Raw genomic sequence first — 17,894 nt, forward strand, 5'->3', positions numbered from 1 at the left:
TGGTTTTATCCTACATTAGCGGGAACTAACAGAAAAATTTTACAGTAGAATGGTATAACTTTCTTGTTTTCTGATGAATATAAATTTATTGTAAATGTTGGATTTTTATCATTGAGATCACAATGCAATATAAGAACATGTATTCGCACAAACAATCACTTTGAAGAGGTCGGATTCCACGAGGATTCAAGCCTCTATAGATAATATAGCCATCGATATATTGAATTAATATATCTATGATTGAATTCAATATATCTATGATATAGCTGCATCCCTTTTACCGAATTTCGGTTTTTTTTTTTTCTTTTTAATATAGATCAATAAAAATCTCGTATCAGCTGCAAATATTTGTCTGGGTATGGAGATGGGATATCGTGCTGGTATACCATTTTAATAATACAATAATACTTTATTAATTCTACAAGAGTCCTACAAGATATTCACTAAGCATAATTTATAATAATAGGAATTTTTAGGTACAGAGCCTTGCGTTCTTCACACGATGAATCCGTGTCGCTACTATAATCAATTATCTATTTTTTTACATAGATCTTAAATCATCGCTTCAATTCACGTCTTAAACCTGTGCAAATCTTATAAAATATAGTTCGCGTTCAATGGAAAGTGAAACAAACAAGTTTGGCAAAACTAGAAGTAGAAATTTTTTTTGTTTCCAAACAACAAAAGTTACTATATAATGATTTCATGAAATATAATGTAGAGCTTGCAATTGAAAATTTATTCTCAACAATTGATCAGTATTAAGTGAAATCAATGTCTCTCAAATTAACAAGTGCCATCCGTAAAAATTGTTCATCTATCAATCGAAGATCTGCAAAGGATTCTATTTACATACATACACAATATATTTAGTAGGCATATCTATCATTATCACACTATCACAAGAGGATAGTACAGACTACTCTCTGTGTCCCACAAATCTCAGGATAATTGATCAAATCCACGAATACTATAGGTATTCAATATCCAAGCCGGAATTTAACATCTTTTCTCGACTATGTTATATCCTAGTATTTTGCTAGTTTATGCAGAGTAACGAACCTATTTATTACAAAATTCGAGAATAGAGGCAATTATCCTGATCAATTGGGCGTATCGATACTATCGTCAAAATCGCATGCATAATAAAATGCAGTACATTACATCGGAGCGGTGTTAATAATTCGGTAACTTGTTTTATCGTAGTGCGTCCGCTTTTCATAGTTTGTTAATTCCCGTTTTTCAATTAATTATTTATTTATTAATTTTTCTTCTTAACATAAAATATATGACTGGTAACATTTGGCCTTTGTTCACAATAACTACATCAAATAAATTCTCGTTTGTGAAAACGCAGATACGGGCGGTGCAGCTTCGAATTTTTGAGTCATCGCAGATTTTATTGTTGTAAAATTCGATAGAATCAAAGCGAAATATATACATGTATGTCAAGGTGGTCAATTTGAGTTTTCTTCATTTTTTCATGCAATAAACACTGATCGCTTTCTTCATCCTAAAATTAATTTTCAAAATGACTAAGAAAATATTGAGCTGTCCTCGAAGCTTTGAAACATCGATATCGGTCCCGAGATCGCATTTAATTCAGTAGATTCATTGCAGCCAGAGTTTCGGATGGATACGAAAAAACGACGTGGTTTTTTTCTTCTTCATAGAAATAAAATGGTTCTAAAGAAAACATTTGGCTATCAAATTCTTCATCGCCTCGCTGCGAAGGAGGGGCCTAGAGAACCGGAAAGTTTTCAATCCCTCGGCGTCCATTCCGTCTTTTTTCTGACGGAGAAAAGGAGTATTCGAAAAGTCCAAAAATTATGGCTAACATCAATCCACTCACTCCTTGGAAGAAGAATTTGGTGATTCTCTGCTGTTATCACTGGTAAAATTAGCCAAGCCTATACCAGCAACTTCTAAATTAGACCCTGTTGGTGAACTGCTGCTACTTCGTGCCCCGCTTAATTGCCCAAGTTGATTCAACTGTCCCGAAGTTCCACCACCGCCGCCGTTATCCGACGGTATGAGACCCTCCTTCATCCGTTTCTTTTGTTTCATCCGCCTGTTTTGGAACCAGATTTTCACCTGCGTTTCGTTCAGCTGCAATGCCGAAGCTATCTCGATACGCCTAGCCCTCGTCAGGTACTTGTTGAAGTGGAACTCTTTCTCCAACTCCGTTAACTGCTTGTTCGTAAAGTTCGTACGACCCGTGTTATTAAAACCACCCGGTATCCCGGACAACGGACCGCCGCTCAGACAACTTACTGGCCCTGTCGCCGATGTCGCGTACGCCGCCGCTCCCGAGCTACCGACAGATCCACCCCCGAAGTCACCGCTCGACGGGTTCGTTTTGGGCGCTGAAACAGAATAAGGAATTACAGATATCAACCAGGTATTGTCTTCTCAGAATAATTCTGCCAATTTTCAACGATAATAGAGATTTTTTTATCGCTAATTCTTCGGATCGTGAGTAACTTGTCATGCGGATTTCTTGAGCAAAAATTTACGCTTGCAGGATTATATTGTTCAAATATCCCCGAAACGATCATTCTTCAAGATCATTTGCAAGAAATTTCATCGGATTCGTCAACAGCGTCCGTACATCTGGAAGAATTCGTTATAATCTTTCATTTTGACCAGATTTGAAAATAATCTCTGGACGTTATTGCGAGTAACTAATACGAAAGGATTAAGCTGTCTCTACGACAGCTGTAGATTGTTCAACAAATCAACACAGCTGGTCAGTTGGGTCAGTGTCTAGGTACGGGTCAGTGTATTTTGGGGGTCGTTCGGTGAAGGAGCGCCTGCAGAATGATGGGGTTGCATATTAGCGCCGTACAGAATTTGATAGCTTATGCGCCCGCTTGAAGAGCCCCTACGATTCTCCGAGGCTGCAGGCACGTAATCCTTACAGAATAAACGCGGGGACGTAAACATTCACTTCCTGTTTTCCCTGGACACTTGCTCCCGAGCCAAACCTGGAGAAAATTCAGGAGATGTAGAATCTATACCGTAACTGTGTATATGACGTTATAGACCCGTCGAAGTTTTCAAGAAAAATAGCATACGTTATAATTAACTGTTATTCGTTTTCTTTTTCGTTTATGTGTTCGTACAGCGAAGATGACGCAACGAAGTTTGAACGAGAAGCATGAGGTTTTCTTCAATGTTTGTACGAACGAGATTACGGTATACCCTACAACTAATATGGATACATTATAAAAATTAGTGGATTATTTAGTCGGCAAATAGGTACGTCGTAGTCAATTTGTGTAATGGAAGAGGGTGATGGAAAAACCAATCGTGGCACCATCTTGGCATCATCTTTCTGATAATATATGCGTAAAAGTCTCCCTCTGATATCGCCTTAGCTCCTGTCTGTCTCGACCTTCTTTTTTTGCTCAAACCTCTCGCCGAAGTGGAAAATGTTTATGGGCTTTGGCTTCACTTTTGAATTCTTTTTTTTTCAATCCCTTAACGTTGAATGAAAATGAACTTTTGTCTAATCATTCGTAAATTGTTTCTCGTACGGAAATAGATGATTATTCATTGAAAGAAGCACACGTTCATATAATTTGTGCAAAAGAGGCTATACGGCGACTAAATGGGCGGAGGCCCTCAGAATAAAGAGGAAAAGGGAGAGAAAAAGAATTAATCCGAGTATAGGGGATGAAATGGGGAGATCGAAGGGAAAAGGCGCCGGAGAATGGGAGGGATTGGAGGAAACAGGATGATCCGTCTTGTGGCTCATTACCTAATCTTTGGGTGTCGTGTGCAGCCCACAGACGTTCGTTTATATTTAGACGACGTAAGACCGTACAAGTTCCGCAGGTCGCTAAAGATACGTATATCTATATAGGTGCTCCGGGAGAGAGAAATATCACTCGCAAAATTAAAAGAAGGTAAATGAAAGAAACAAAAACTTTTAATACAAGATAGAACCCTGTTGTAAAAATCGTCGGACTCATGGTGTAAAAGTCGACCACAAAATTTAGGATTTATTACTCAAGATTAGAAAAAATAATTACAAATCATAGTGAATCCGTAGGAATTGATTCTTTTTTCTTCTTCTTCTTCTATACGTAATCCTTCTCCATTCTAATGTTATACACAATATACATTATACTTATTTACAAGGTTCGGTTTTTAGAGGTTCGTAGTTTCTGCTGTACAGGGTTCTGCAGTTAGTATAGCTAAATTGATGAATGAAGACACGGAAAAGATTTCATTCTATTCCGTATCCGTAGCGAAGCTTAATAGAACTTGTCCAAGTTGTATTATGCGGTCAGAAAAGTCCGCGGACTTAATGGGCACACGCAACTTTTTCAGGGAATTCAAGATTCCACTAGACACACTTCTTACGTTTGGATAAGTGAGCGATCTCCTACCGTCCACTGTATGGACATGCGGAGTTTCACTATATACTTTTCCTCAATATTTGTCCTCCGTTATGCACGTTATTCGTCGACTTCTATATTCCGAAATAGGATGAAAATTATACGTCTTCTTCTTCCCTCGATCACCTAAAATTTATTTCCACGCCGAATACGAAGAGAAAATCCGATGGACGCGACGGCAAGTCTGGTATACCTGCGTCAAGTTTACGCATCATCCGTCGCAAAGATTTTTGAAAAAGAGGCTCGCACGTTTTTCCGAAAGGTTTCAACGAAACTAATGATAGGCAGTTTTCTTATCTCAGGTTGCTTCTGTGGGACCGAATAACGATTTTTACAGCACGAGGATGCAATATCGGGATTGCACGAGGACCCTGGGTCCGAGTTGAGTCCTGGGAACCGGTTTTAAGGTAGCTACGTTTTATCTGCCGTTTTTCAAAATGGCGATTATTGTGGTATGGAGGTATTGTTATGATGAAAATGCTTCAACGTTATATTTAAAAATGAAAATAAAAATCGTCCAAGTCTCGAAGGGTGCACACAATATTTAGACGTTCTATCGCGGTATATTATAATAACCGAATATCGATGTAACTTTGCTTATGATAAGCTCATGGTCTGCCTCGTAAATCGTATAATCAGAAAACTATGACCATGTTTCAATTTTGACCATATGCCGTATGGGTATAACATCGATAACCCGTATACAGGATATATTCTTAATTGAAATTTGGAGATTATGTACTCCCAACTGTCAATTTAATTAATTTGAACAATCCCGTTGAAGAATTCCGAACGTTGCACCTATAAAATAAAGATTGATGATTACATAATTTTTGGTTATTTAAAAAAAATTTTCTCACTACGATCAATATTACATGCCCGGGATGTAGACGAACCGTTGTACAATTACATTCATTTGGTGACTATTTACTCTTTATCAAGAATTCCGTTTATAATTAGCGACCTGGATGCGGTTGAAAGTATAAAAAATTAAGGAAAGGGTGTGGGGGTGCGAGCGAAGTAGAATTTTCGGAGGTGGGTTAGAGTTGACACGAGTGACGAGGTGAGCGTTGGATAACGCTGACAAGTCAAGAGAGTCCTCTCTACGCCTCGCACAGGCTAATTACTCCTGCATAACTAACTACGGACTTAATGGCAGGTCGAAGTAGTTAGTTAACGTACGACTCCCTTGGGTTGTACGTACCTATAAGCTCGGTTTAGTCTCACCTTGTTCGCGTATCGCGTTACCAGACCCTTCAGATGGTCAAGAATTTTCGGATCATCCCTCGGATCGCTGGTAACGGGATCGATGCGAAATTCGAATCTTAAATTCGTTGTATCGGAGAGGGATAATGATCGAAGCATTTAGAATGCAGACAACACCTATGAGAACGTCTTGTCGTTTATCGCTACCATTTCAGCTACCTCGTTAAACCAAGAAACCACATACATACAAGCCGCAGACAGTCCGCAAGTAATCGATATATAAACACGAACCACTTCCACGATACCCGTTAAGATTTCTAGCCCCATTTTCTTCCGTCGGCGGGTCAGGTGTTCGTTGAAATTGAGACGTTATACCTGAATTGGAACATAATTCAAATCTCCTTTTTTTATTTCTCTCGTAGAGTTTTTTTTTTTCTTTTTTTTTTGTTTTCCTTGTTAGAAGTTTGAACGCTCGAATAACGAGCGCCTTATCTACAACGCTTTTCATTTTTACGAGTTTTGAGATTTTATGGGAGTTTACATGAAGGCTGACAATGGGTCGTTAGATTTTTTGCTCGTAAAAACCATAGGTCTTTACCGTGGATGCTGCTTAATAATATATTAAATATTGAAATAGGAACGTGCGCCGATGCTACCGATGGCGTTACCCCGTGTAATCGGCTCGGAGGAAGCGGATATTGGGCAAATACAGCTGACGGGGTCGGTCTATCCGTCGGATATATCTGTTGGCGAGCTACGCGTCGGACGACACATTTTTATCGTACGCCTCGTAAAAAAAAAAACTCTCAAAAATTTACCTCTCATTCGAAAGAAATTTTAAATATTTCTTACAATACACGTTGGAGTGTTTCAATCACATGTTACGTATCCGAAAGTTAATCTCCTTTACTCGTGTTATTGCGCGTATACCCGCAATGTCATAGTCGGTACACTCTATTTACTATTTCTTATTTACGCAGAAACGGAAAGAGGGCTGATTTATTTTGAACGGAATCGTTCGGGTATCAGTCTCGTAGAAATTTCCGCAGAGCGAGGTCGCACGTTCTTTCTGCGACAAACGGGTAAACACTGTGAAGTGCGTAGTCCAGGTATATTATAACGCTGGGAATTGATATTTCGTCCCGTTTTACCGAAGTTTTAAAATTCGTCTAACCGTGTTCTGTACCTATTCACCTGTCTACGATGCCTAAAATATTTGGAATGTGAAGTATATATATTTAAACCAAGTTTTTCTCCGAGGCACCCGTTAGCGAGGATGGACAGATTGACGGACAAGCGCGGCCGCTGCACAAAACGGACGAACGGAACGGACATCAGTTATAGATGAACGAAGTGATAACAGCGTAAGCGTAAGCATTCCATATCCCAATACATTTCTGCGCTTCTTCGGTGTTTCTTTAATTATTCTTAATGGTTTTATTTCATTTTTATTTCACCTTCTGATTTTGTCTCATGATCGTCAGCTGCCTCAGCGAGTTTCACGAGCGTTGGTATTTCATTGAATTTTTTATTTAATTTATTTTTACCCATCGACTGTAACTCTCTCCTCCCATGTCGAACTCTATCGAGGGGCAGCGACTGCCGATCGTAACGAGAGTTATAATTACGGTAAGGGAGTTTGAATATTTTTTAATTTTTACAGTCTTCGTATTTTATTGAAATTTTCATCGCCATTCTTCGGACGGTCGCTCATATTTTCGCGAAACTGTCGAAAATCCTCAATCTAGCTGTAGCCGATTCGAGCGGGATCAACCCTCCGCTCTTTTCAACCCTCGAAGTTCAGCCCTCTCGGCGCAGCTCAGGCTACATAAGTGGGCTTCTTTTGGATGGCAGCTACGCTCCGTAACGCAACGCCCAACGCGTGTAAGGTACGTAGGTATGTATAATACAAAATCGCATATGCCTATACAGCTACATAGTTGTACATACAAAAAGGTATATAATATGTATACATATAGCACGCCCTTTTACCAACTCCTATATATACGCAATAACGTCCTTCGTTCGTCCCGTTGGCCCGCCGGCTTTTAGCCACTGAATAATATTTGAATTGCGTAATGCGCCATCCTAGTGGGTAGGGGATGAGGATACCGCCTTAAGCAGATGATATCCTGTATGCACACGGAATTGACTCGCGGTGAACTATAAAGGGTTCCCAATCGCGAGGCTACTTCAACCCATATACCTGCACACCCGGCTGATGTTATTACACAACGCGATAGGGGTGAGTCTGCGATCCTAGTTCGAAATACGATATCCGTTTTTCGAACCTCCGTTTGGTCGAGCTGATCTTTTAGCTTCCATTCTACTTCGACGAACGATCCGCAGAGTTACAACGAATACGGTCCAGCGATTAAAAAAGTGCGAAAATTCCTGCGAAGCTTTTGTATCGTAAAAATTACATCGTCTGCGTCGAGTCGGAGGCACTGACCGCGTGACGCGGAATCACCTGCCGATCGAACGTGTCGTTTCAAGTAAAATTCTGTAGCTTTCCGTTTTTTACGAGTATTTAGTTCGTGTTGAAATAGCTGGGAAAAGAGAACGTATTTCGTTCTACCGTCGAATCGCTGTCGATGTACAGCGTCAGGGTTTTTTTCCCATCTAAAAACTCCTGAATTCAATGTATTTTTGCCGGAGAAAATGACTAGAAATGTGAGACTGGACCGGCGAGGATCTCAGTAACGTACAACATAATTATATATCTGCATCGTCGAAGCGAATTCGATCCCACTGTGATCTAGTAAATTCTAACATACACTTATACCATACGTATATATCCATATCCTCAGTTACAATCAGCCTTCGCTCGTTTTTTTTTTTTGTTTTTTTTTCATATACTTCATTGGTTTTTTTATTGTTAGAAACAAATCGATACACCTAGCTCTAGAGTACGGCGTTGGTCTACTAGACCGCGAGGCCGAACGTACGTGGACTGTGGAGGTCGGGAAAATTTTTCGTCGTATATATATACAACAACAGCGTTGGTTCTTGTGCTGCGGGCAGCCAGCTCTTACGGTCTTGGCAGGTACGAGTTTGCGGTGGCAGGCCGCCGGGGCTACCCGTGGGGCACGAGTACGTAAAATAATAATATTAAGCTTCGTAAGATTTAATCTGAACTTGCCTTTGCCGGTGGTGTTAATATTGGTGTACACGTATACGATACGTGTGGTTCTGGTATAGTCGGGTCGACCGGCGCATGCACGATTCCATACGACGAGTACAACTGTGTAACACGGTCACTTACGTACACGTACAGCTAACTCCGACTTACGTACGTACGTATTAACACTCGATGGGCGCGAGTAAAGTTGTACCTACGTAAACACGACGCTTGTGCTTCCTACGTACGTACACTTTATATTGATACGTATATACGGTGGCTGAATAAATTCCAACAATTTATGCTTTCCTTTTTTTGCTTTCTTCTTTGTTTTTTCTCGAACTGGGGTGAGTAGTTGGGAAAAAAAGGAGGCGAGGGAAAATTTGGATGCAAAAATTTTGTGATTTTTTGAATTTTTAGGACGAATTTTTTCGGCCTCTGTTAATCTAGATTTCACGTTTTTTTATATGGGAACACACTTTACGTAGCACCGGGGTGTATTCGACTCGCTTTCGTATTGTCGTACGGGCTAAGAAGCTAACGTAGGTAAATTTTCTCGTACGTCATACGGAGGAATATCAACACTTTTATTAGCGATCGTAAAATTGTGCACCGTTACATTAATGGCGGTAAATATTATTGCTTCGTATCAATTTTTATCCCGTGTACCTCAGATGCGGAACATCAATAATTACAGCCGTATGTACGCGTAATGGTTGCAACTATACTTTTGCCTTGTTGTAATATACCTGGACGATCATTGAATCGATTCACGTGGTATAAGATATTATATTCATTCCAATCCTAAGAAAACCGAGAATTCGAAATAGATTTTCAAACCATCCGAGCTAGGGATGGTGAGAATTTTACGTGACACTTGACGACGTTCCGTCTTACGTCCGATACGTCGAACTATTTTCACCGCGGTTTCCCATCGCAGTTGTGTGTGATAGCTAATATCCTGAGTCATAATAAAATATGGAAAGTAACAGTCACGTGATATCACTTGGCCGCGTGCGTGCAACTTCCAGCCTTGTACCCTACAAATTAGGCGGGTTGCAGGGGGGGGTTGGACGGGGGGAATTTTTTTTTTTTCTTCATCAGGGCGGTGGAACCGGTGGCGTATTCACAATCATCCGGGCGTACCTTGACTGTGATTATCCGCGCAATTTCGTTTCCCAAAAAAAAAATGACCGCGTGAAATTTTTCGACCCCTGAAACGAGAGGACCTGTAAATCGAAGGGCTGGATTTCCCTCGTTCGTTTACCTCCTTCGACGGTACATTCGACGCGACGTCGAGGTGTGTTGCGGAATTAAAAATCACCGCCCCGAATCCTCGGACACGTGGAGGGTACTCGAGGGTCGGGGATCCGTCGGCGTTGGCGTCAGCGGGTGGCGGCAGGCGCGATAGGAACACATAGGAGAACACGCGAGCGATCCTCAGATCCCCTCGTCAGATATTGGTCGCTCACTCACGCGGCTGCCGGTTTTGCCCTCCCTGAGCCGCAACCGAGTTTACCGTGCGCATGTGAATGTACACATGTAACTTTACGCATACCAACTCCTCAATGCGGGAACTTTACCGCTGACCAGTACCAGTACGCTTTGAAAACTATAGCCGTGTAACTACATGGAACTTTAACGAAGCTCACCGCCGTAATATTCATCCCTGATACGGAACGGAGAACACCTGTGCCGATTAAAGTTCACGTCGAATCGAGTTCGACTTTAATTCTTTGGCGGAGCTAGATTTCATCCAGTTGAGGAATATAATTCGATTCGACGAAAGAGAAAGAGGGGGGAAAAAAAATCATTTCATTATCATTTCGCATTCGCCAGATGCCTTATCTGTTCCCCCCCCCCCTCCCTCCCCCCTCCTGAAGAAATTTCAAATTGTATCCGCGCGTATATTTTTTGGGGGGTTTATAAGAGATTAGGGTACGTATTGCATAGTTTTTTTTTTCGAAGGTATATATATATGGTACGTTACCCGTAAGCCCGATAACGTTATTAGCGAGGTCGAAACACGATGATTTTTTTACTATTTTTTTTTTTCTTTTTTTTTTACACTAAACTTTACTCGAATATTCATCGAAACAATTTTCCGATTTCACTGCACGCGATCTACCGCTATGGGTATACCAGATAAATGGGGATAGCTATACTTCTCACGGACATGCAACTACTGCTGTGTGACGTTCGCATTTTAGTTTCTTTCCCGCGTAATTCGAGTATAAGATATGTAAAATAATTATTTCCGGAAAGTTATTTCATTCGTAAGAATTCTTCAAGTTATCCCTATCTCGTTGTTCTTTTTTCGTACAGATCGTATCGGGATTCCTAGATTTTTATACCCCCATTCGTCACGCTCGATCGAGTTTCACCTTGACGAAACGGTCGAAAACGAAGTCCCGAAATCGCTTCGAAAATCGATACAATCAACCGTGTCGCGATTCGCATTGCAAAAAATTAGCGTTCTAAAGGAATGTTGCGTCACGACTTTACCATTAGAGTTAGACAAATGAAATTTGTAACTTCGGCTCTATGCGAACGTTACCCTAAAAAATTTCGTATTTTTCAACACGTTGGAGGAGGACCGGATGTCGCGCAAAACTCGACGTCATCGCGACGTCTGAATTACACCGGAAATATTAGAGGCGATCGAGATAGGCGACCATTTGCGAAATCCGATAAATCGGATCGGGCTAATCCGCGTGGAATACAAATGTAGATATATTCGCGGTCACTTATACCCGTAGATAACTACCTCCGTAGGGTATCAGTGCCCCGATATCTATATATACGTACATTTACCACCGAGAGAGTGTAACCGGAATGGGCGTGGCGGAAAACTCCTGGGAGGAGAATTTCGCAGAGATTTGGTTGGGTGGGTCTGACAATAGAGTTTTCCGTACCCTACACCGCCTGCCACCCTGGACGGGGTAACGCCGCATGGGGTGAGTCGGTCGGTCGAGTCGGTCGCACCGTGCGTCGTCTGGGGTAAGCGCGGGACGCCCGTCCGTAGCCGGGCCTCCTACAGCTACAGATCGCACCCTAGATGGACGCTATATAACGGCGTCACGACGCGTCCTCGTGTCAGCCGTCGACCACCCCGATCTATCAAACTCGGCTCAATTTCTCCCAGTGTTACCCAATAATGCTATTTACCATCTGAATTATAATACCGAGACGCTGCACCCGCGTCCCGGAGTTTTTCCTTTTTCCTTTTTTTTCTTTTTTTTTTTCAACCTAGTCCGGAAAAAGGTTTCGATATGAAAATTTTTTTCTTTAGAATCGCCCTCTGACTTACGACGTGTTGAAAAAAATCCCTCGCCAAAGATCATAAATTGACGTTTATAATCATCGGCGTTAAATATTTGCCAAGTAATCGTAGAACGATAAATCTTAAACGGTTATAGTTGTTTTAAGAGTTTCGGTTAAGGCAACAAGTTGCGGGGTTGGTAATTGGCAATTATGAAATCAGTGGCGGTATATAAACCCGGCGTGGGTAAAAACTAGCGGGTTTTCGAGAGGGGTTCCAGGACTCTGTCGCGCGGGGTGGCAAAATTGAAGGAGGTACAACAACGACGACGCGGGTTCGGCGGTCGTTCGTTCGTTCGTCGGTTCGGTGTTGGTGTTCGGTCGATGTAAATGACTGTATACGGTATACGAGGCGGTACAGTTGACGTTATTATAATACGGTTCGCATGTCGCGGTGCAATGAGTCTTGGCGTTTCACCCTAGGCGGGCGAAACGTTAACCGCGTAAGCATTATTAATTCGATTATAATGAGCTATTAAGTCGAACCAGCGTAATCCAGAGGCAAGCCTCGTTGAGTACCTAAACCCCGCTTCTAACGCGGAGCGTTTAAAGTGCTTTTCAGCGATTAACTTGACATAGTGGTTTTCGAGAGATCCGATTCAACGATTTATCTCGATTAAAAAAGAACGAGCCAATATCGTTATGTGTACGTATATATGTGTCAGCTATGTAAACGTGCCAAATGAATATACCCACCTACGTCCTATAATAGAGTTAGTACAGCCAATTCAAACACTCGACGAGTACATGTGTATATACCTGTAGTGTACATGTGTATAATTAATTCGCGAATCATAGATTCACGTGTATCGGTCTGTGATTTTTATTTTCATTCACGTCAAAGGTACGCCCGTCAAAAACTATCGACGATAGGCGATCAAAAAAAATGCTGATGATAAAATTGATCAAACTACATCTATTGTGTACGTGTATTCAATCTGAAGTGTTCCCGAGGTGGTAATCGCGTTATCGCTTATACACAAACGTGCATTTTCCAGTTACTACTGAATAAGCCCGGACGTTTAACCACTCCAGAATTGATACGTTGTACACCGTACGTCGTCGCTAACGATCGTTTGATAATAATTAAATTAGTCAAGGCCGTAGGGCTCCGAAAACCGAATTCAAACGATGTATAGTATAAGGTAGAGATACGCACACCTTGTACTTATATTGTACGTACATGTTCGTATATATATACGTATGCTCACGTTTCTGTATTATTATTTTAAGGACTTTAGAACACGATTGTGTTCCACGTTGACCAGCACCGTACCCAGTGTCAAGATAACGACGGGTTGACTGGTTGCGTCAACGTGTTAATTGATCTAACGCGTTAAACTGGTACCCTATATATATATATATATATATATATATGTATATGTATCGTTCGTGAGAGTTTCGATAATATTATAGTGCGGCGCCAGTCTGCTGTCAGCTTTTGTCTCGACCGAAATGAATCGAGATGAGCAGAATTTTCTGACGACCCAACGAACCCAAGGAACCCGAGGACCTTCGTTTGTACTCTTTCAGATTTTCATTTCTCAGCTCGATCCTAGGTATGAATGTGCAGCCGATTCAAAAACTGTATCTCCTCAGTCCGTAGAATAACCGAAAAAAAAAAAACAAAGAACAACTTCGTCGCAGTGTAGGTATACATATTATAGTCGAGACGCACGTATACACACATCTCAATTAATGATTCATCTCGTAGTAAGCCGCTAATTAAAAATCGAGTTCTTCGGCACCTGTCTTTGAGTGTCAGACGGAAAAGTCTTGACAAGTATGCGAGGCGGATTCGACCACCGCTTCACGTGTGTCCCATATAATACGTCGCGCGTACGGCACACGATTAAAAAATATTGTCGGAGAGAAAGAAAGAAAAAAAGTGAAAAAAAAAACGTCTTATCAAACTCTCACACTGTATACGCAATGAAATACACAATTGTATATATCCGTGAGTCGGAAAGGAGATATTGTGGCATTATTTGCATTCGGTAGGGACTGATCGGTAAAAGGTGAGAATCAAGGTGCACGATTATACATTGGTATGGGGGATATGTGAAGAGCAACCTATGTCGAAGTGTAGATCGGTGGGTAGGTAACACGAACGGTAGCTACCACGCGTTTGATTTATGGCATTTGAACAACCGCGAGTATGTGTGTAAACGATCGCGAGTACATTAACCGTGCGACGTGTACATGTATCGTATCGTACACGTAATGTATATATATCTACTCGTGTGTATAGGTATCGTGGAACATGGATTGGCGGTGATACGCTTAAGCCAGCAGTGGTGGTTGGCTTTACGTCGGTTTCTCATCGTCGTCGTGCGGAGGAGAGTTACGTCGTTCTTATCTGTTGCGTTTGTGACGACCGGTGCATCGGTACGACATAAGGTACGCGCAGAGGGTGCCGCCGTTTGCCCACCGCCACTCGTTAAATTCAATTCACCTATTCGAGAATTTACACGCGCCCTTTTTTTTGTTACGTTACACAAGTTTCGGATGGAATGAGAATTTCGGGAATGTTGAAATCTTCTGAATTTCTCCCTTTCAGCGCTGAAAACGGAGGAGATTTTCTCTCCGATACTAATTAGGAGATTGGAATCAAAAAGTTCTAGTCAAGCTCATTTCCTCTGGTCAACCTCAATCACCGATTCACACCGGTTAATTTGCCCGAGTTAGTCCTGCGGCACGGAGTACGAGAACGCGTAGGGGGTTTCTTGGGTAAAGGAATCGTTATTTTACGCACATCTTCCACAGTTCGAAAATATCACAGCGATGAGTAGAGCGATCGGTAGATGTTGAGAAGGTATCGTATCAACCGGTATGGTTATAACTATGAAAACGTGACTCGCAACTGCGAGCGACACGCTATGTTAGGTACGGGTGCTAGTAAAGTAGTGAAGGTAGCTACTGTGGATCACGGCGATGATCGTGACTCGCGGAGGAGACTATGTTGTACATACATATAACGCACGACAAAGTCGTTAATTGCGTGAACGAAAAAAATCACTTCCGCGTGTGTCACGAATTTTCATCTTTTTCTCTTTTTTTTTCTACAGATCTCAATTTCGTTTCTTTGATTGTTGACAGGTTTATTTTTTAGTTTCTTTCTCTCTTTTTGCAAAGAGTATAACAGTACACCGCAATTTACAGGGTGTGCCGTGTTAACGAACCGCAATGATTTTATAGCTTCCGCGTAAGAAATTAATTATGTTTGGCAGTTAGCTCACGCTTATTTCTTTCTATCGTAAACTGTTGTAAGATGAAAAATAAGTTAGCGCGCTGTGATGAATCGTTTCATAGACGAATTGGGTGAATGATTCCGCAGTATCTTGTCCACGGGAGCGCGACTATACTTCGAGAGCTGTGTATATAGCGTACACACGTATTCTTTACTAACGAGTCTCACGATACATTTTTCAGACTAACGATCCTATAATGGACCGCTTTTTGACAATAGATAATTTCACGGTCGTTCGCAGGCTTCTGGCGGTGAAAGACAACCGTTAAATAAGGAAGATCCGGTGGGTGATGGAAAAAAATCATCCCCACATCGAAGATTTCTCACTAAATACGACCAGATGAAAAATTCCCACAGTTAGTTTCGTCGAACATACGTGTGCGTTGATTCGACGATGGCAAAAAAAAAAAAAACAATCATTTCGTACATTTCCAGAATAACCAGGACTACCTACCCACTGGCTTCGGCACGTTTCTTTTAACTTGCATCCACTTGTACGTTGGAACCTGAGCCTGCTGTTGCTGCTGCTGCTGTTGTTGTTGTTGCTGTTGTTGTTGTTGTTGTTGTTGTTGAGTGTGCCCGTGGGTATGTTGGTGATGATGCGGATGATGGGAGTGTCCGATCGTGTGATGCGTGTGATGCGGGTGTCCGGATTGCTGTAACGCGTGATAGCCGGTGGTGGGGTCCGGCGTTTCCTCCTTGTAATGGGCCGCCGGATGACCCGGGTACTCCGAAGTTTGGTGAAGACTCGGCTGCCCGTAGTGGAGGACCTCTTCCGGTAGCTGGTGGTGGAGGTAGTTGGAGGTACCGCCAAGGGTGATCTGGTAGTCGACCTCGTGATGACTAGATTGCTGATGATGGAGCTGTTCGTGGTCGGGGTGCTGGTGGGGTTGGACGACCGTCGCCTGATGGAGTCCCGGCGTCGTTTCGTCCCTGTAACCCGTTGGCTGGACGTGGTAAGCCTGCGGATGGTGGGACTCCGCGCTCGGATGACATCCGGGGTGTTGGGCGGGGTAGGACGCGTAATCGAGGTTCGTGTAGCTGAGCCCGTTCTCCGAGGATATGATGGCCGTACCATCCTCGTGGAGAACGGCGCCCGTCGGTGAATAGAAACCCTGCGGTGGCGTGCTGGAGGGTCCGGAATCGGTGGACGTCAGGAAGCCGGGCTCGGAGGACGAGGAGGAATAGGGCGCGACCGCGGTCTGGGGGTAGTAATGGCTCGGTACGATTTCGGGGGACTGCGGTACGGACGAAACGTGACCACCGGGCTGATGGTGGACCCCCGATTGACCCGAAAATCCGTAATTCGGATAGGAGTCAGGCTTGCCGTATGTCCCGTACATACCCATGTCCATCATCATCATCCTCGCGAAACGGAAACATCAATTCTACTATCTACGGTGATGCCGGATTGTCCTCTGTACCTACGATCAACGTAAACTTGTCACATAACGTTCGAAGGGACGCGGTTTATCTCACTTTTTTTCGGAACGTGAAATACGCTTCCCGATCAATTATTAGGCCTAATCGTACGTCGCGTGGACGGCACCGGCACCTAGGCGGTGACCGTCGACGCCTGGTTACTCAGCCACCGCCGCGCACTATTTAATCAAACGCATATACGCGTATTCGCCACTGGATCGCGAGTCAGGTTTTTTTTCTTACAGTCTTATCCGCAGTACTCCACACTTCCGATATAAACACTTCGTACGATGGTTGCGCTCTTCCTGTCTCTCCGCAATGCTCTGTACAGCTACATCGGGCATCCAAAAATATCTATCGAGCACTGGATGAAAAAAAACGCACTTCTTCGGATTTCGACGCACTCGAGGATTGCGGATCGACGGTGACACGTGCGTAGAGACGGAGCGACGGAAAATTTTCCGCGTCCGCGGAAACGAAAAAAAACGCGCGTGATTTAAAAAAGTGCGCTTCGTCGCGACGCACCGTTCTCGAGGCTACGTCAAGCTCGTGTTGACCCTCGGTGCCCGTACTCCGGGATAAACAAACCGACGAGTTAACTGGTAGGTGACCGCGACTGACGGAGGAACGCGGACGGTCGTGCGGCGTGGCGGCGTGTCCACGGGCGCTCGTGGTTTGAGCCCGGTGCACCAGGTGTGCCTTAGGGTATCCCCTGGCAGAGGTGAGGATAGCGCGTAGTGCCCGGCTTTGGGTATCAACGGAGGAAGTGGCGGAGGGTTTGGCCTGAAGGCCACGTGACCCTCAGTGGGAGGACACGACCAATCGTGAGAGAGCTGCGCCGCCACCGCTCTACGGCTGCATGATGGATCGCTCTCAGATTCTATTTTCATTCCTTTTATCTCCCATGCTGCAGTTGACACGTATCGCTATATACGTATGTATATATATATATGTATACCTATATAACAACCCGCGTAATATTGGTACCACCTTCCTTCGTCCGGCGACACCCGAACCAACGAAATCCAACCCTTGGCGGAGTCACCCCCCTAAGCATACCGACGTTTCGTATGCCTTCCTTATTATTTTTCTCTGACACGATTCGTTGCTTCGTATTTCTATGGTCAGAAACCACATGCGTTGTACGATTTTCATGTTAAATTAGATA

General features: G+C 43.0%; 1 protein-coding gene across 1 annotated transcript; it reads right to left on the reverse strand.

Annotated features, from left to right (window-relative positions):
- Positions 1–388: 388 nt before the first annotated feature.
- LOC105687857 (homeobox protein Hox-A1-like) lies at positions 389–17,451 on the reverse strand. The gene is made up of 2 exons (XM_012403767.3): positions 15,759–17,451; positions 389–2,366 (listed from the first exon to the last, which is right to left on the reverse strand). The coding sequence occupies exons 1-2, from the start codon at positions 16,666–16,668 to the stop codon at positions 1,849–1,851; spliced, it is 1,428 nt and encodes a 475-aa protein (XP_012259190.2). The 5' UTR covers positions 16,669–17,451; the 3' UTR covers positions 389–1,848.
- Positions 17,452–17,894: the final 443 nt, after the last annotated feature.

This window comes from Athalia rosae, chromosome 6, assembly GCF_917208135.1.
Source record: "Athalia rosae chromosome 6, iyAthRosa1.1, whole genome shotgun sequence".
Classification (NCBI taxonomy): Eukaryota; Metazoa; Arthropoda; class Insecta; order Hymenoptera; family Athaliidae; genus Athalia; species Athalia rosae.